The sequence below is a fragment of the Neoarius graeffei genome, chromosome 11 (assembly GCF_027579695.1).
Source record: "Neoarius graeffei isolate fNeoGra1 chromosome 11, fNeoGra1.pri, whole genome shotgun sequence".
NCBI lineage: Eukaryota > Metazoa > Chordata > Actinopteri > Siluriformes > Ariidae > Neoarius > Neoarius graeffei.
Window position 1 is genome coordinate 64,563,297 of NC_083579.1, and position 20,412 is coordinate 64,583,708.

The 20,412-nt window shown below is 40.8% G+C and overlaps 1 protein-coding gene across 1 annotated transcript in view; it reads right to left on the minus strand.

Moving 5' to 3' along the window:
* orc3 (origin recognition complex, subunit 3) overlaps positions 1-20,412 on the minus strand; it is a 41,855-nt gene that overhangs the window by 18,875 nt on the left and 2,568 nt on the right. Inside the window, exons 2-13 of the mRNA XM_060934573.1 lie at positions 19,564-19,618; positions 19,354-19,451; positions 19,085-19,229; positions 18,885-18,989; positions 16,675-16,829; positions 16,443-16,579; positions 8,897-9,056; positions 8,705-8,818; positions 8,470-8,603; positions 4,405-4,468; positions 3,396-3,512; positions 2,466-2,545 (exon numbers count right to left, since the gene is read on the minus strand). Of these exons, the coding sequence (XP_060790556.1) occupies positions 2,466-2,545; positions 3,396-3,512; positions 4,405-4,468; positions 8,470-8,603; positions 8,705-8,818; positions 8,897-9,056; positions 16,443-16,579; positions 16,675-16,829; positions 18,885-18,989; positions 19,085-19,229; positions 19,354-19,451; positions 19,564-19,618 (1,364 nt within the window). The remainder of the gene's footprint in view (positions 1-2,465; positions 2,546-3,395; positions 3,513-4,404; positions 4,469-8,469; positions 8,604-8,704; positions 8,819-8,896; positions 9,057-16,442; positions 16,580-16,674; positions 16,830-18,884; positions 18,990-19,084; positions 19,230-19,353; positions 19,452-19,563; positions 19,619-20,412) is intronic.

A 20,412-nucleotide genomic window follows, 5' to 3' on the forward strand; every position in this document is an offset into this window, starting at 1 on the left:
AGACCTAACTGTTAGGTCTGCCGATAACATTAAAATACAGCAATAAATCTAAATGTTAGATCTTTACAGTTAGGTTGCTGTACGTCAAAAGGCTTAACGTTATTGGCCTAGATTTGGCCCATGATCTCATTTTAGGTGCTGATGATTTACAAATCCATGTTCTCAAATATTTTTACGGTAATATCAACTAAAACTAACAATCCCAATGCATCATGTTATCAGTGATGTGTGTAAAATACAGTGGATATTTAAAAAAAAAAAAAGTGTACACACCCTGTTAAAATGTAAAAAAAAAAAATAAGACCATGATAAATAATTTCAAAACTTTTTCCACCTTTAATGTGACCTATAACCTGTACAATTCAATTGAAAAACAAACAAATCTGTTTGGGGGGAAAAACATTTATTTAAAAAAACAAAACAAAAAAACCCTGTACAATAAGCTGGTTGCGCAAGTGTGCACACCCTTAAACTAATACTTTGTTGAAGCACCCTTTGATTTAATTACAGCATTCAGTCTTTTTGGGTTCACACCTGCCATCAATTAAAATGACTCTGATTAACCCCAAATAAAGTTCAGACATTTACTCAGTTGCATCCTCCAGCAAAAGCCAGGGTTCACAGAGAGCTTACAAAGCATCAGAGGGATCTCATTGTTGAAAGGTATCAGTCAGGAGAAGGGGACAAAAACATTTCCACGGCATTAGATATACCATGGAGCACAGTGAAGACCGTCATCAAGAAGTGGAGAAAATATGGGACAACAGTGACATTACCGAGAACTGGACGTCCCTCTAAAATTGATGAAAAGACGAGATGAAAACTGGTCAGGGAGGCTGCCGAGAGGCCTACAGCAACACTGAAGGAGCTGCAGGGATTTCTGGCAAGTACTGGTTGTGTACTACATGTGACAACAATCTCCCCTATTCTCCATATGTCTGGACTATGAGGTAGGGTCAAAGAAAAACATCCAGGCCTGGCTAAATTTTGCAAAAAAAAAAAAAAACAAACAAACACAACAACATCAACTCTCCCAAAAGCATGTGGGAAAATGTGTTATGGTGTGATGACCCTAAAGTTGAACTTTTTGGCCACAATTCCAAAAGGTATGTTTGGCGCAAAAACAACGCTGCGCGTCACCAAAAGAACAGCATACCCACGGTGAAGCATGGTGGTGGCAGCATCACGTCTTGGGGTTGTTTTTCTTCAGCTGTAACAGGGGCTTTAGTCAAGGTGGAGGGAATTATGAACAGGTCTAAATACCAGTCAAGTTTGGCCCAAAACCTTCAGGTGTCTGCTAGAAAGCTGAAGAGGAATTTCATCCTTCAGCATGACAATGACCCCAAAAAAGTTTTGGAACGGCGCAGCCAGAGCCCAGACCTAAATCCAATTGAAAATCTGTGGGGTGACCTGAAGAGGGCTGTGCACAAGAGATGCCCTCGCAACCTGACAGATTTGGAGCGCTTTTGCAAGGAAGAGTGGGCAAATATTGCCAAGTCTAGATGTGGCAGGCTGATGGACTCCAACCCGAAAAGACTGAATGCTGTAATTAAATCAAAAGGTGCTTCAACAAAGTATTAGTTTAAGGATGTGCACACTTATGCAACCAGCTTATTGTATGTTTTTTATTTTTTGTTTTTCCCCCCAAACAAATTTGTTTTTCGACTGAATTGTACAGGTTATTGGTCACATTAAAGGTGGGAAAAGTTTGAAATTATTTATCGTGATCTAATTTTTTTACGTCAGTAAAACCTATCATTTTAACAGGGTGTGTACATTTTTTATCCACTGTACAGACATATGATCAAAGCTAAATTTATTAGATCAACACTGACAGTCAGCAGTAATGAACCCTTTATTATCTTTCAAAGTTTTCCTTTAAATTAGTTTAATATATTTAAAAATTTTGCACAAATTGACTGGTTAATGAATGTGGACTTATCAAAGCTGTCTGTCTTTGATGTAACGTCGGCATTCAGAACGATACATTTTTCTTTATTTATATTGTATTAGTCAAGATAGTAATGTTAAATGTAGTTAGACTGGGCCTGTGACAAACGGATGTTAACTGGCAGCAAGGTCCATATTCAGGATTAGTTAGTTTTTATATATATATATATATATATATATATATATATATATATATATATATATATATATATACACATACACACACTATATATATATATATATATATATATATATATATATATATATATATATATATATATATATATATATATATAAAAATAAAAACCATATAATCCATCCATCCATTGAAACACTTCATTATTTTTTAGCCATTTTTGGTCTACAGCATTTCTTTACATGTGCCGAAGACTTTTACACGGTACTGTATGTATTTTTGTTACAATTACAATAATTGCTTGACCACTTATCTTTGAAACATTCATACACAAGCTTTCTTCCTAAATAAATTCCAAACACATGGTATAATCTGTTACCTCAGAAGCTGCATAGCAGACTCGTATTCATTTGTCTCCCATACATTCTTCTCAAGGCAGGATATATGCAGCTCTCGGATCTAAAAATAAGCGTACATTAAATGTTCAGTAAATCTACAGTTTTTTTTCGCGGTCCGGTCTCCATCAAATCCTGCGCTCTGATTGGCTGGCGAGCGGCCAGGTCCTACGATACGGACCCCAGTTACGGACCCCTGGCGACTCGCTCATTCACAACAACAACAAACATAGTAGCGTTTTTTTGTCAACATTTATCTTTTTTTTTTTTTATAAGATTTACTTATAAGATTATCAAAAATCTTGTAAATTTTTGCCAGCATTTCTCAGGAGAATAGCATCAATTTTACAGCATGGATAGCGATAACGACAGTCTTCACAGCGAAAGTGAGTTTTACTACCCTGAGGAAGAAGAAATAAAAGAAAACATTTCAGGAGAAAGCTAAAAACCTGTAACTGTTGTTAACGCCGAGCAAAAACATGGCTGAATCCTGAATGACTCAATTTTGTATAAATAGGGGAAAACATAGGGGGCAAAATGTAGTTTTTTTCCTGCCATGGAAGTGCACATGTATACCGAGGAGGAAGCCATTTGCATTACAGCCGTGAATGAGGATTCAAAATGGTGGCTCGGCTCGGTTTTCCCTTTCAGGCGCTCTCGTTTTCTGTTAGAATTTGGTGAAGGAAAAAATAAATATATTATTTACCACTTAAGGTCGGTCCATATGGTGAAATACCGTGACCTCGGCCTTGAATACTGACCTCGGCCCAGAGGGCCTCGCTCAGTACTTTCAAGACCTCGGTCACGGTATTTCACGATACGGACCTCCCAGCTGGTAAATAACATATGTATTGGAAGTAGCATTTCTTACAACAAATTTAGGAGTACATCTACAATACTAAACAGGCTCTTACTTGTTTCCCCAGAGGATACTTGGGTAAAAACGATGTCAGTGTGTGCAGACAGCAGAGGATGGGATAGTAATTCTTATGGTATTTTCTAAGATCCTTCAGTAACTTCTGACACACCACCTAGAAAAGACCCAAATCAGGCTTGCTTAATATTTCACTTTAACTGAATTCATTAAAGAAACATAAAAAAAAATATTTAAAAATGTATCTTAAAGGAGAACTGAAGTCATTTTTAAACTTGCTTTATTTCTTAATTAACGTGTTACTCAATTGCGTTTTCAGTTTTAGTAACCTTATACCGTGACTCGTATTGGCAACTAATTGCAATTAAATATGATACTTATCTGCCTATTCGGTTTTTAGCCGTGTTGAATTTAGTTCGTTTGGTCGACGGCAGGCGTCGCTTATCTGCGCGATCTTCACAAGACTTATGCGAGACTTCGAAACGTGAAGTGTCAGTGCCGCCATTTTGAAAACTGTTTTCCAAACGAAATATTGCACAAAAACGAGCTTAAATGACGATTACTGCCTACTTTTTTCAAATTTCCCTGATTGCTATCAAAACAAACAAAACTTCCAGCTTGATTACATCAGCATTCGAAAGAGGGCGCGAGTGTCTTTTGACAACGTTGGCAGATGTTGGTCACTTTGATTTCCGCTGTACGTTTTACTTCCGTCCTACGATGTCTCGCACAGGTCTCAACGAGTCTTGTTTACGGCCATTGCTTTGACATATGGACTGATATATTACAGAGCACATTTCAAACACTCATAACTTGCTGTAGCAGCGACAAAATAGCTATCAAAAATATGCATTCCTATATTTAATAAAATGAGATAAATAGAATTCTGATAATAAAAAATTTGCCTTCAGTTCTCCTTTAATGGATACAATTACCGCAGTAGTTATTAGGATCTAAAGACAACAGTGGATACACTTGACTCTGCAATGAGTAATAGGAAAAACACTACAAGGAAGCAAACAATATTTATATAACTATCAAGAGCTTACTTTAACATGTTCATCACTGGTGAGAAGCTGGACTTGTTCCTGTGCGTCTTGTGCCTCTACATATCTGGAATGAAAGCTGAGAGAGTCAGATAAAGCCCCGTCTTTCAAAAACTCTACTCCTGAGCTAGTATGCTTTATTCCAGCTAGTAAGCCATTAGGATGCATAGGATGCCTAACCTTACAGCACATATATGTTTACATAGGCTTTCAATAAGGTGACCAAAAGCAAGAAATGACACCTATACTGCTTCTGCTTCCAATAAAGGTAGGTCCCAGTAAAGGCAGATTAAGGGTATTGACATATGGGGTCACATCATTTATACAGCCCTCATCACCACTGCCTCCCCAAGTTCTCACACATCACATCTTCCCTCATTATTTTCTAGTTTGTGTACTTGAAATTACACTTTCAGCACCTGACTATCACAAGGCGAAGTAGGAAAGCACAGTGGTGCTCTTTCTCATGTAGAGAAACAAAAAAATACATCTCTGGAGACAAGGACAAACATCTGACGTCTATGAGGCCGAGGTAAGGCTGGACTACAGGCTCATCTGGACAACTTTTACCAAGCTAAACCGGTTCCAATTTGTTAGCAGAACTTTAAAACAGTGCTCAGAAAGCCGCCTCCTCAAGTGAGAATATTATCGTCACTGGTAGAGCAATTAGCTTAATTCAAATCGGCAGTAAAGCAAGAATTTAACTAGCATTAGGCAGATTCTACCGTAACTGGATCCATTAACCACTTGCCCACAAAATAAGGAATTTTTCTTGTCCTTTTTTCAGTGAGGTAATATTTTCAAGATTGAAAATATGGTATTTGGTCTTCTAAAACAGCACGTCATTTAAAAATACACTGAGTATATCAATAAAAGATTTTTAAAGAATAAAGTTCTATTTCTTTGACATATCTGACAGACATAACTCCCATTTTAAAAATCACTTTCATTATCCCTGTTGCTATCGTCAGTGAATTTCTGTCAGATGACCTGACGATAGACTCGGCCATTATGGATCTTTGGTAGTTATCGTGTGAAAGCAGGCTTTATAATTTTTGGGTGTCAACAGATAGAGTTGAAATAGATTAACGGTGAAAAAACTATTTCGTTCACGAGAGAAGCCCACAGTTATTTTAAAAAAATGCTATCGTCAGTCTGTCAGTCAAATGCACCTGACGATAGCAAAATTCAAGCCCTCGCCACGCACATGTTGACTGACGCAAAGAGGAAATTCTACTGCGCATGATTTTTGTGACAGCATACATTTACTTCCGGGCAAGACTTGGGAGTTCTGACAGCTAGATTTCATCAAATAAATCAAGGTAAGATTTTCAGTCAGCTATCCTGACGATAGAAATTTTTGACGATAGAAACATTGAGAATATATTTGTGCATTCATATTTAAAATTTTCTGGAGGAAAACTATCGTAAGTTGAGATAAATCGGAGCCACTTGCGACCCTTTCAGCCGACAGGCCATTTCAACGTGTTATTTCCCCGCGAAAGTGACACAGTCGTGTCTATCGTCACCGTTCTGACAATTATTGTTGATACATGGATTAAAGTTTTCCGTCGCTACGACGGATTTCCGTCAACTGGGAGCGCTAAAGGTCAATAATGAGATTGATGCAGATCCGAGGAAGAAAAAAAAAAAAGGGGGTAGGCCCATAGGTCTGACACCGATGTGATTTAGAACTTCACCAAGCTGCTGTGATTGCCTGTTGTTGAACCCTTTCTTGTGCTATGTTTGAGTATATGTAAAGGAATAAGTTGTTGCGCTAGATAGGCATAAATAAATAAATACAGCCTCCGCTACTGTCTAGTCCCGGGGAGGCTCGGCGTAGGCCACTGATGAAACAATCTGGCTGTCCTACTACTAATACTAGGCCTATTGTAGTAGTAGTAGTAATATTAATAATAATGATATTTGCCTATTGAAAGGCGATCAGGTGAAAAATCTAAACAGCCCTGTTGAAGCCGCAGCAAGATCTATGCTATTAAGCCTTTTGTAGGTTAAACAGGCTTCGGCAGACAACGTTCTGGAAAGGCTGTGTTTTTCTTTGGTTTGATTAGCCTACGATTTAATCTTTAAACATTATGGTTTCAGCAGTTCACTTAAACATTGGAGGCTGCAGAGTCGGGCTGCAAGATTTCCCGACACTTGTTTAAGATGCCAAACTTCATAGTAAGGAGAAAATAATTCCACAGTATTTACTGCCTCGCCAGTCTCAAAAATTAATAGTGAAGGACCAACGCGAATTAAGTCCCAAAAATACATCTCGTAGGCCTATAGTTTACATTTTCAAAAAAGTCCGGAATTGGAAGTCGGTCAGTGGAGTGTAATGAAGTGTATCATTCACTAAACACAAAAGGTCGGAAAACAGTGGAGAAAACAGTGATTGCTTAAATAGGCTACTAATGGTTTACATTAGTAATTTAATGTAGGTGACAAATAAATTAATTGATTAAATAGATAAAGAAGCGAATACTCCGAAGCTCAAAATTCAGGAAAGTGGCTCCGGTGTCGCAAGTGCACAAGAACAGTTATTTGAAAGTTAACCTGATGAATTTGTGCGTGCGCGTGCGATTTCATGAAGAACCGGGACAACTGGCATTCGGTGAAAGATTCACACGTGACTCATTATATTCGCGCGCGCCCTCTCGCCCACTGCTGCTTCGTTTTCCCGATTTACATGAGCGTCTGAAGATGGAGTTTTCAGAAATCTCCACTCTGCCCCGAGTTTGCAAAAGTAGCTGTTTTCAGTGACTGAAACCTCCGTATAGGTGTGAATGAGAGGTGCAACCGAATAAATAAATATGCGTCTTTTTTAATCACTAGAGTGCGTCAAATTACTTTCGGTTTTGCCAGCATGGACGCGCTTCTTTTAAATGAAGGCACAGATGTGTCAGACATCGACAAAACGGTAAAGAATAAGTGGAGATGGGCTTGGCGAAATGAAATGGGCGATAATGGCAAGCCATTTAGTTCATGGTGCAAAAAGATGAAAATGGCAGGTGTGTGCTTTTGTGTAGTTTGCCATAAAAAAAAAAGTCTATGGAAGCAATGGCAAAAAACTAGATGCCTTTGGCTTCACTGCGAAGAAGCAGAAAAAGTGAACTTTCACTTTACTTTTCTTGTTTCCTGGTTTTATGTCAACAGATTTTCTTATTTTTCTTTCTGTTCCACTCTTTTGAAAGCATGGTTCAAGTTCAACTGCACTTGCACTTTTCTCTTAACCACTGTTGTGCATTACTAAAGTATTGTTGAAATAAATTTGCACTTTGCGCTGAAAACTTGATGTTTCATCATTTATAGCCAGTAATGACAATGGTAAAGTCTTGCCTTAGCTTTAGTCATTGTTAAAATTACGTAAATGTACTATAAGTAGGGGCCGAGGGGATAATGGACAACACGGCATTTAAAATTTGACGCATCGCTGACGTGGTAGGGGCCAACGACACGGAGCTTTTTTTTTTTCAGTCAGATGATTTTTTTTTTGCTTTAATCCATGGTTGATATTTCAATTTTGAAAATAAAATTTATCTTTTTTATTTCAATATTTTATTTTATTATTTGGTTCTAGTGATGAGGTATTTAATATATTATTACTAAATTTGTCAGATTAATAATGTAAGAAACAGTTTTGTTGCTATTGTCATCTAGAGTGTCTGTCAGAATATGATGGTAGACGTTAGTTTGTCTGTCAGATTTTGATGATAGAAACCGATGTGTTTCTATTGTCATTTAGCATGTCTGTCATGTCAGGCTTTTATTAATTAGTTACCAGGACTACTGTCCTAAAATTTACTGTGAATGTCCAAGACCCCAAATGCTACTAGAAAAACTTAATAGAATGCTCAAAATAATCAATCAATTCAGCAATTTAAGGAGATGGGACTTAACTGGCCTCTGTTATGGTAGAATCTGCCATTAGTATTTGTGATACCAATGTTTTATCGCAACTTTATCATAAACTCCACATCTCTGGATGCACATGTATTGTGAAGCATTGTTATTTTTGCCATCTTGCACACCCTCGCTTTCCAGGGACGATGAGAAATTCATCACCTCATGAAAGAGGGCAGCTGGCGGACCATTTCCACGTCTTGGTGGCTCAACTTCTGTGCATAGACCAGAAATTTCTTTTTCTCACAGCAGAGCACACTGAGAGGCTGTGAATGGAAGTGCTCCAACAGGACAAACTGTACAAGAACAAGCATAATGTTCTCAACACAACAAAACTATTCAACATAGGCACAGAAATCAGAAAGTAGTATACAGTCATGTTGTTGCATCTGCTCACCTGCAGGCCTTTAACAAAGTTGCGGACTGAGAAGTCATGGTACAGGAAGATGCTCACCAGCACCTGCAGAACCTTCCCACTGAGCTTGAATGGAAACTCTGAGGTCAAAAGCAGCTGCAAAACAAAATAAATTTTTTAAAAAAATCATCAACAACAACAAAAAAAAATGAACTAATTGTCAATAATGAATACCTGGTCAATAACAGTTGCAAGGTGCTGGGTACAGGACAGTGACTGAAAGAGCTCAATGCACAGCAGAGATGACACAGAGTGTGGCAACATGCGCTGAATGGTGCTCGGAGACGTGGCAATGCCAAAGACGAAGATCAGCGGAAGCTCCTGGATGTACCGACTGTTCAAAAATATTCATTCTTCAATATCAATAATTTGATAAAATGCACCACATAATTTAAAAAAAAAAATTACATAAAGCAATAAGATCAGGAAACCTAGTTTTGCTGGACGGCTATCAACCGCACAGCAATCCTTGTGTAAATGTCACTGGTATGGGATCTGACAGGATGTTAGAAGTGGATTTGTCTACCGAGTCTTACTATGAAGAGAAATACCACAGTGGCATTTCAAATTTCTGATAGAGTGCAAGGTATTCTACTCAGTGCTGAAAATAGGAGTCGCTTTGTGCTTGTAAAGTTCCTCGCATCTCTTGTCTATGCACATTTCAACACTGGGGAAGCAGTGAGTTTCTTACTGAAAGTCATGGTGACATTTTCCGACCTCTAGGCAACTTCTGGGTTCTGAGAGGAGGACTGTGGCATATAATTAATTTCACTGTTGGACACAAAACTGTCACAATGGACACAAAACTGTGACTCAAGAGACTGGAAATGGTTCTATCTACAGTTAAATTGGATGGGTACCAGGAAAAATATACAGGAATTTAAATAAACATTTCAAATCATTATCTAGAGCATACCTGATACGTATACCATTGTGTTCAATCAATTAACACAAAAAGTAAAACAAATTGAGGAGCAATAAAAAGAAAAAACATTTCTTTCCTCTATTAAAGTGCTGATGACACGTTTTTGACATCTTTGATGTTTTATAACATAAAAACTAATTCCCGATGATCCATATATTAATTCACGAAGGCGCCTATTTTACAAGTTATGATAAAAAACGCGGCTATCTGGGCAAATTTGACGGGGCTGCAGCACCCAGGAGACGAAGGAGGAGCTATATGACATCAGCGAAAGAACCTTCCTCCTAACTTACCAGTTTGTTGTTGATGCGGCAGGTGTTCAGTTTGTCATTATTAGTATTATTACACACACACACACACATATATATATATATATATATATATATATATATATATATATATATATATATATATATATTAATTAGTTATTATGCCTTCGCGTTGTGTTGCCGGCTTTTGCTCCAAAACCTACAAGGATGGGGAGATCCCGAGCTGCATGCGAAGTGGGTGAAGCAAGTCAGGCGCACTCGTGACAAGTGGGAGCCCTCGCCAACATCCGTCCTGTGCTCTGAACACTTCGATTTGGATTGTTTTGACACCCTTCCCAGCTTAAAAGAATCTCTTGGGTGTTCAGTTCAGCACAAACGTGTGTTACTACCATCAGCAGTGCCTACACAGTGTTGCCAGATTGGGAGGTTTCCCGCCCAGTTCAGCGGTTTCAAGTGCATTTTGGTGGGGTTTGAACATATTTTGGGCTGGAAAACATCAGCAGTATCTAGATACTGCTGATGTTTCCCAGCCCAAAATATGTTCAAACCCCACCAAAATGCACTTGAAACCGCCCAACTGGGCGGGATTCCTCCCAATCTGGCAACACTGCCAGTATTCTGGAGGGGGTCTACTAGTAGCTATGCCGGATCCAAAGACAGTCCTCCTGTCAGAACGTGTTGTGAAACGACATAAGATAAAAGGTACATAGAGCTATAGATTCTACATGATAATTATAAATGTATTCATAAAGTCGGCGTGATATCAGTCATGTATTTGCTTGTGAAAGCTTGCGGCTTTCATGTAACTGCCGCCTAGCAACGAGAGGCAAAGGGTAGGCTATCATAGATTCTATTTGGAAGAGATCAACACAATTCTAGACTCCCAGAAGAGGAAGAGCTAGCACTAGAGAGTTCACCGGCGTTTTCATGCGCCATTTCCATTGAGTAGAACCAGAGTAGAACAGCCAGTGAACCGCAGCGTGTTCTTCCGCTGACGTCACAACATGGCCGCGAGCCACGGACCCAGTTTTCTTGCACTGTGCAATTAAAAGTTGGATATTCGCGTAACAACAGCTTCTTTTCACGTAATTATAACATAAATCTAACATGTTTGCCATGTTGTATAGTTTATTTAAGAAATTGCATAGAGTCATGTTCGTGTCATCAGCCCTTTAAAGTAATTAATCCAGCAGCAAATCTTAAAATGGCATTAGATTACAGGCATTTAGCAGACGCTCTTATCCAAAGCGATGTACAATATACCCAGAGCAGCCTAGGGAGCTCAAGGACACTTCAGTCATTCCTGCTGGTCCAGGGAATCAAACCAGTGACCTTTTGGTCAGGGGTTCTCAACCTTTTCTGCTTTGAGGCCCACCTATTCATACTTGTAATGAGTCGGAGCCCATTAAAAGAGAGCCCCAATTGTTTTGGCTTATCTATTCTATTAGAATCTAATAATCTATTGGAAAGTGTATTAATGGAAAGCAACATCAATCCCTGTTACAGATGTGAGCCCAGAAATTACATAAATGCAATAAAAACAAACTGTTTTTAATTGTAGGTATTGTATTTAAAACTGTATGGATGTGCCAGAAGCCGACATAAAACCATGCATGCAGGGCATTCTCAGCCAAAAGGGATTAATGATCCAAAAGTGGAGTCTGGTCCATTAACACAAGAACTTATTGACATGTTTGTGTTCAGCAAACAAGAAAGTTATTAAAACCAAGAAGTTCACTCAAAAGAAGTGAATATAGAAACCACTCAATGGGATTAGATCCTTACACGCTAACAAAGAAGGATTTTTCCTACGAGTTGGAAAATTATCCATCTGTTGAGTTTCCTGGCATCTCAAACTACCTGTTGCTGCAGACATCATTCTACACGGAGACACAGATGAAAACCTGGAAGAGCATGGAGGCGTACAACTTTTTATATGGCTGGGTTAAAGATCTGGTGATCAGGACACTACAAGATAGACGGCGGTAGAAGGATCTAAGTGTAGGAAGAGTGTTTATTAGCAGGCGTGATATTTACAAAAGCAAAACAGAAAGCAAAATATTTAAAACAGCGTTATAAACATGGCTAGAAACAAACGTGACAGTGAAAATGATAATGCTTCGCAAAGCCTCTGTGAAAACACCGTCCGTATCTGCTGATTGCACTCAAATCAGTATCAGGTGTTTCTCATAACAACTGGGTCCCGAGTGCACACGGCCACTCGAGCTACACCAGGTTCAAGCACGCAAAGGCGTAACAGTTAAATGTTCAGCTGCTGTGTGACCACAACTTTTAGCTCATGTGTATATCGCCATGCATCGCCACAAAAATGCCTCATTTTCATCCAGAACCCATCGCAAAGCATCGTGAGCTGTAGTGTGACCGTAGCTTAATGAGTCGGATGCGACGTCGGATGCAACCCAGCAACTGTACCCTACTACGAGTAAAAAATTAACTTCAACTTGGAAAAAAATGAAATAAAATTTGCGACCCATTCGACGGCGCTTCGCAGCCCAGTGGCTGAGAAACACTGCTTTTGGTCCCAAAGCTGCATCTCTAACCATTAGGCCGTGGCTTCCCCAAAATAAACTGCAGCACCTAATCTCATAAACTCACATTGTTATTTGATCACTAATAACAGGCTAAAAATTAGCTCTACCATATAAAGCCTAGGTCACAACCGGACGTACGATTTTTTGGCCGTACGATTTTTGGCATTTCCCCAAATCGCTGCGTTTTTTTTTGTTTGTGGAGAAAGGTGCACGTTGGCCGTAAGTTTGTCTTGCAACCTGAAAAAAACGTAAGCAGCCGTAGAGTTTGTTTGACATGACAAAGAACCTCTGCGGCCAGTCTACGGCTCGAAAATCAGCACGTCACACATGCGCCCTCCGTGCGTTTTTTGCACGTAGACCGGCCGTAGGAGCACGTACGGCCGGTTGTGACCGAGGCATAAGTGCAGAATGTGATATTTGCTGCCAAAATATATTTTTAAAATTGCAGGGGAACAAGGAAGGAGATGAGGCATTGGAGACCACTGTATTGTTATTCATGCCTATACATTTATCCAAAGAAAATGCACGAGGGAAAAAAAAAAAGCAAGAGACATCCTATAGAAGTCTCTCAGACACATGCAACTGTGCTACAAGTCAGCAGTAAATGAGAAACATACAGGCAGCAACCCCTATATACTGCCAACTTCGAGATAAAAACTCAAACACATATGCACTTCTAAGCCTACATGCTTGTTCTGAAAATGTGGAATATCTGACTTTGAAGCCAAGACCATTTTATCTGCCCAGAGAACTGCAATGCATTATTGTGAGTGTCGTGTATATCTCCCCCTCTGCTAAGGAGAAGGCTGCACTGAAGGAGCTACATGACATGATCAATGAGCATGAAAACATATATCCTGATGCTACCGTTATTATTCTGGGAGATTTTAACCACTGCAATCTCTGGAAAAACATGCCTAAACTGCACCAGTTTGTGACTTTCCCCACCAGGGGAAATAAAACACTGGATCACCGCTACAGCACCATCAGAAACGCCTTCTCAGCTGAACCAAAACCCCATTTTGGAAAGTCTGACCACCTGGTGATCCGGCTCAAACCAGTTTATAACAAAAGGCTCAAGACAAAACCAGTCACAGTCAGAACCGTTAACACCTGGACTGAAGGTGCACAGGCTAGCCTGCAGAGCTGCTTAGAGGCCACAGACTGGAGCACTTTCAAAGAGGCCACTCATGACATCCACGAGTACACAGAGACTGTGAGCGACATCATCAGCTGGTGCACGTCTATATGTGCACCTCCCAGGACTGTGCGTATGTTCCCCAACCAAAAACCCTGGTTTAATGGGGACATAAAACAGAAAATCGGGAAGCGGCAGGAGGCCTTCAAGTCAGGAGATCAAGTGGAGTATAAGAGAGCCTGGTACGAGCTGCAGAAGTCCATCAGAGCAGCAAAAAGGGCTCATTCCCAAAAACTTGAAAGCTACTACCTCAACCACAACACAGTGGCAGGGAATCCAGTCTGTCACAAATTATGAGAGAACCACAGACCCCTGAGATGCCACCCTGCTAGACAGCCTTAACACCTTCTACGCCAGGTTCGACAGGCTGAATACGGACACACCCTCAAAAGCCCCGTGACCCCACAGACACTGCCTTTCAGGTGACACACACACACACAGGTACTGAAGGCTCCGAAGAAGGTGAACCCCCCCCCACAAGGCTGTGGGACCCGATGGAGTCCCTCCCAAAGTTCTGAAAGCCTGTGCGGAACAACTAGCTGGTGCGTATGCTGACATCTTCAACTTGTCATTATCCCAGGCTGTAGTCCCCCGTATTTTCAAATCTTCCATCATTATACCTGTCCCCAAAAGACCAGATATATCCACCCTAAATGACTTCAGGTCAGTGGCACTCGCACCAAATCGCCATGAAGTGCCTAGAAAAACTAGTCCTTACACACATCAACCACACGGTCCCGGACACTGTCGACCCCCTCCAGTTTGCCTACCGCCCCAATCGATCAGTGGACGACGCGGTAGCAATAGCCCTACACCACACTGATAGAAAGACCACAGGTGGTGAGAATGGGAGGACAGGTGTCTGCTGAGCTCACAGTCGGCACAGGATCCCTACAGGGCTGCTGCCTTAGCCCCAAACTCTTCACCCTGTATACCCATGACTGTCTCTCCACCCAAGACAACACCATCATCATCAAATACGCTGATGACACCACTATCCTGGGGCTCATCAAGGGGGGAGACGGGTCAGGGTACAGGACCTTGGTAAACAACATTCTTGTCTACGGAGAGGAGAACGACCTCATCCTCAACACAGACAAGACCAAAGAAATAATACCGGACTTCAGGAAGAATCCTCCCCCTCTCCAGCCTCTCATCATCAAAGGGACTGAGGTGGAGAAGGCTGACAGCTACAGATTCCTGGGATTGCAGGTTACATCTGACCTTAGCTGGACTCTTAACACCAGAGCCACAGTGAAAAAAGCCCAGCAAAGGCTTTATTTCATCAGGCTGCTCAGGAAAGCTGGTCTGAACCATCGCCCTCTCACCCTGGCCTACAGAGGACTGATAGAGAGCATCCTCACCACAGGCATCACTGTCTGGTATGGTAACACCACACAGGCAGAGAAGAAGGCTCTGCAGAGAGTCATTAAGACTGCGGAGAGGATCGTAGGGACAAAACTTCCTTCCATGGACTCTACGTATGTGCAGCGTTGTCGGAAAAGAGCAGAGGGAATCATCAGAGACTCACTCCACCCAGCTCACTCTCTGCTCAGACACAAACACTGCACGTACAACCTGAGACACAGCACAGCGGACAGCATCACCACTCATAGAACACGGTTCTTCAACAGCTTCTTCCCTGTCACAGTCAGACTGATGGCAAAACAAAACTATTGAATAAGTGTAACAATAACCCATTACTACCTCACTTCACCTGTCATATGCAATACGTGATATATTATTATCTGTGAAATAGGATTGCGTGTTATATACCCTCTGATAAATGTCCAATATTCTAACTGTGCAATATCCCCACATAACTCTCATCCCCCTCCCAAAATGTGCAATATTTCCATATAACTTTCCCCTCTTTTCATTATCCAGGAACAGCAATCAGAACTAGCCTTTTATTTTATTACTGTTATTTAACATTTGTCCTCTCCTTTTGTTTAATACTTGTATTTTTTCTAATTTTGTACATATTACCACCTTTTGTATAGTGCTTTATCTCATCTCATCATCTCTAGCCGCTTTATCCTGTTCTACAGGGTCGCAGGCAAGCTGGAGCCTATCCCAGCTGACTACGGGCGAAAGGCGGGGTACACCCTGGACAAGGCGCCAGGTCATCACAGGGCTGACACATAGACACAGACAACCATTCACACTCACATTCACACCTACGGTCAATTTAGAGTCACCAGTTAACCTAACCTGCATGTCTTTGGACTGTGGGGGAAACCGGAGCACCCGGAGGAAACCCACGCGGACACGGGGAGAACATGCAAACTCCGCACAGAAAGGCCCTCGCCGGCCACGGGGCTCGAACCCGGACCTTCTTGCTGCGAGGCGACAGCGCTAACCACTACACCACCGTGCCGCCTATAGTGCTTTATATTTTATATTTTTATTATAATGTTCTATTTCCTAACGGGTTTTTTTTTTAAGTGTTTTATTTCCTAAACTGTTGACTCAGAGAGCCCTGCACAAAAATTCCAATGTGTCTGAACTGTTGGTTTATGCACAAATGGCAAATAAAATCTAATCTAATCTAACATGAACAACAACAACTTTACCTCGTGTTCAATTGTCTGTAAATGATTATAGTAGTAACTAGTGTATGCATGCAAAATACATTGAAGCATGGATGTCTGGTGCTATTTATGACAGAGTTTACCAACATTTCATATTGAGCATCACCTGAATGTCTGCATGGTAAGGAAAACACATTTCTAATACATCCAAAATATACAAAAGGCAACAAGAATACATTTACCTGCAGATAAGTATAAAGTCCTGAAGAACACGTGGATTAAAAGCTTCAAAATCTTTGAAAATCACCAAAATTGGTGGAGACTCTGAGAAATCATTGACTGAACTGCATTTCCTCCCTGGTGACGTCACAGTCTGTTTCTATAAGAAGGAGCCACAAACATAATGAGCTCCATATCCAGTAGCATCGATGGACACAGCAACCTCCAGAAATAATTAGACTAATGTCTTCTTACCTTTGTAACCGTCTTATACCACTGACAAAGCGCACTCATTGAGCAGGACACCCGCTTTTGTGGTAAAGACATACTAGGGTCTTCTTCATCATCTTCCATTGACACACTAGCACCCATCAATCTTTCTAATACTCTCTGCATCAGATTCTTGAGAGCTGTATGAACACAAGATTTCTTCACCTAATCCTAAGGTTGTTTTTTTTTTTTTATTTCATATAAAAAGCCACAAAACGATTTTCGGAAAATTTCATAACAGGTACAACCCCAATTCCAAAAAAGTTGGGACACTGTGTAAACTGTAAATAAAAACGGAATGCGATAACTTGCAAATCATGGAAACCCGATATTTCATTGAAAAGACAACATATCAAATGTTGAAACTGAGAACTTTTATTGGTTTTTGAAAAATATAGGCTCATTTTGAATTTGATGTCAGCAACACGTTTCAGAAAAGTTGGGACAGGGGCAAGAAAAGACTGAAAAAGTTGTGTAATGCTTAAAAAAAAAAATTATTTGTTTAATTGGCAACAGGTCAGTCAGATGATTGGGTATAAAAAGAGCATCCCAGAGAGGCGGAGTCTCTCAGAAGTAAAGATGGGGAGGGGTTCACTGCTCTGTGAAAGACTGCGTGGGCAAACAGTGCAACAATTTCAGAATAACGTTCCTCAATGTAAAACTGTAAAGAATTTGTGGATCACATCATCTATGGTCCATAATATCATTAAAAGATTCAGAGAATCTGGAGAAATCTCTGTATGCAAGAGACAAGGCTGAAAACTGACATTGGATGCCTGTGATCTTCAGGCCCTCAGGCGACACTGCATTAAAAGCAGACACGTGTCTGTAGTGGAAATCACCGTATGGGCTCAGGAACACTTCAGAAAACCATCGTCTGTGAAAACACTTCATTACTGCATCCACAAATGCAAGTTAAAACCAGATATACAGTAAACAATATCCAGAAACACCGCCACCTTCTCTGGGCCGGAGGTCTTTTACGATGGACTGAGGCGAAGTGGAAAACTGTCCCGAGGTCTGATGAATCAAAAGTAGAAATTCTTTCTAGAAATCATGGACCCCACATCCTCCAGGCTAAAGAGGAGAGGGACCATCCGGCTTGTTATCAGTGCACAGTTCAAAAGTCAGCATCTGTGATGGTATGAGGGTGCATTAGTGCACATGACATGGGGAGCTTGTACATCTGGGAAGGCATCATTAATGCTGAATGATATATACACATCTCAGAGCAACATGCTGCCATCCAGACAAAATCTTTTTCAGCGAAGGCCTTCCTTCTTTCAGCAAGACAACACCAAACCGCTTTCTGCACATATTAAAACTGCATGGCTCCATAGTAAAAGAGTCCGGGTGCTAAACTGGCCTGCCTGCAGTCCAGACCTGTCTCCCATTTAAAACATTTGGTGCATTATGAAGCGCAAAATACGACAAAGGAGACCCTGAACTGTTGAGCAACTAAAATTGTATATCAGGCAAGAATGGGGCAACATTTTACAGCAATCTGTCTCGTCATTTCCCAAACGTTTACAGAGTGTTGTTAAAAGTAGAGGTGATGCGACACAGTAGTAAACATGCCCCTGTCCCAACTTTTCTGAAACGTGTTGCTGACATCAAATTCAAAATGAGCATATATTTTTAAAAAAACAATAAATTTCTCAGTTTCAACATTTGGGGCGGCACGGTGGTGTAGTGGTTAGCGCTGTCGCCTCACAGCAAGAAGGTCTGGGTTCGAGCCCCGTGGCCGGCGAGGGCCTTTCTGTGTGGAGTTTGCATGTTCTCCCCGTGTCCGCGTGGGTTTCCTCCGGGTGCTCCGGTTTCCCCCACAGTCCAAAGACATGCAGGTTAGGTTAACTGGTGACTCTAAATTGACCGTAGGTGTGAATGTGATTGTGAATGGTTGTCTGTGTCTATGTGTCAGCCCTGTGATGACCTGGCGACTTGTCCAGGGTGTACCCCGCCTTTCGCCCGTAGTCAGCTGGGATAGGCTCCAGCTTGCCTGCGACCCTGTAGAACAGGATAAAGCGGCTACAGATAATGAGATGAGATGAGTTTCAACATTTGATATGGTGTCTTTGTACTATTTTCAAAGAAATATAATGTTTCCATGATTTGCAAATTGTTGCATTCTGTTTTTATTTACAGTTTACACAGCGTCCCAACTTTTTTGGAAGTGGGGTTGTAAAACAGCATACCTGCACATTCTTTGGCCTGTACAGAAACGGCGAAAGGGGTTACTGACTCCTGTAAGAGGTCAGATAGGCTCTGAAATGTCATGTCATGATCTGGTACGTTCACACCTAATGAGTGGAAACAAATGTTAGGAAAATAATTATCATCTTCAATAGACTGGATATTGATATGTGAAATACTGAATTTAAAAATGTACTCATACCAAGCACCAGGGCAGCTGTTGGTATTTCATTGGCTCTCATATGCGACGCCCAGTCACTGGATCTGGACTGGAAGTTTAAGCTACGTTTTTTGATGAATTCTAAAAGGCTATCCAATATTTTCTTATTCAGGTTATCCTGTAATATCTGTTTAAGAGAAAGCAAAACAAGTCACTTTAACTTGGAAAGAAAAGATCAAGAATCAAAATGAAAGCAGAGGTGTTTCCCACTTTATTTCTATCAGAATCTTTTTTTTTTAAATGCCACAAACCTCTGTGTCTGTTTTAATCTTCTCCCAAAGTCTCTGACAAATAATAAAGCGTTCTTTGCCATACGCGTAGTCACCATTTACATCAACAAAGTAGTCTTCTGATCACGATCATGATGGAGAGGCACAGTAAAAATTCTGTCAGTGGGAACTATGGGGATAAACATCACCAGATGGTTGATATACTAATATAATTGTTTGCCCTCTACTTACCTGCGTCTGTATTACGCTTCCTCTTCTTAGAACCTGGCTTGAAGACAAAACATCCCTAAACATGGAGGAAATAAAAATCAAGATCAAAGTTATAAAGTATTTATAGATGACTCCAAAAAGTAATAACTAGGACGATGTCTTTCTGGACACCGAATAAAGACAAAGATCCAGGTACTGTACAGACCAAGCAAAAGTGATTAATAATTAAAATCCCCAATATAAGGTAACACATTTATTTAAGTAATATAAAACCTTGCCTTGACACACAAATACAAAAATAATTAGATATAAATGACTAAACATCAGTAGTTTGGCTTGTAGACAAGACGATCATCTTCTTTTGGCTGCTTCTGATTGGGGGTCACCACAGCAGATCTTTCGTCTCCATTGCTCCCTGTCTTCCGCATCCTTCTCTACCACACCTGCCACTTTCATATCCTTTCTCACCACATCCATGGATCTCCTCTTTGGCCTTCCTCGTTTTTGTGTGCCTGGCAGCTCCGTCCTCAACATTCTCCTTCCAACATGCTCTGCATCTCTTCTCAGGATGTGCCCATACCATCTCAGTCTCATCTCTCTTAGCTTAATTCCCAAGCTCTCCACATGTGCTCGTTCCTTATCTTGTCCAACCTCGTCACTCCCATCGCAAACCTTAACATCCTCAACTCCGCCACCTCCAACTTTGCCTCCTGTCTCTTCATTAAGGGTACGATCTACAATCCATACATCACAGCTGGTCTCACTATTGTCTTCTACATCTTGCCTTTCACTTTTGCTGGGACTTTCCTATCACAAACGACTCCCGAAATCCTTCTCCAACTGCTCCACCCTGCCTGCACTCTCTTTCTC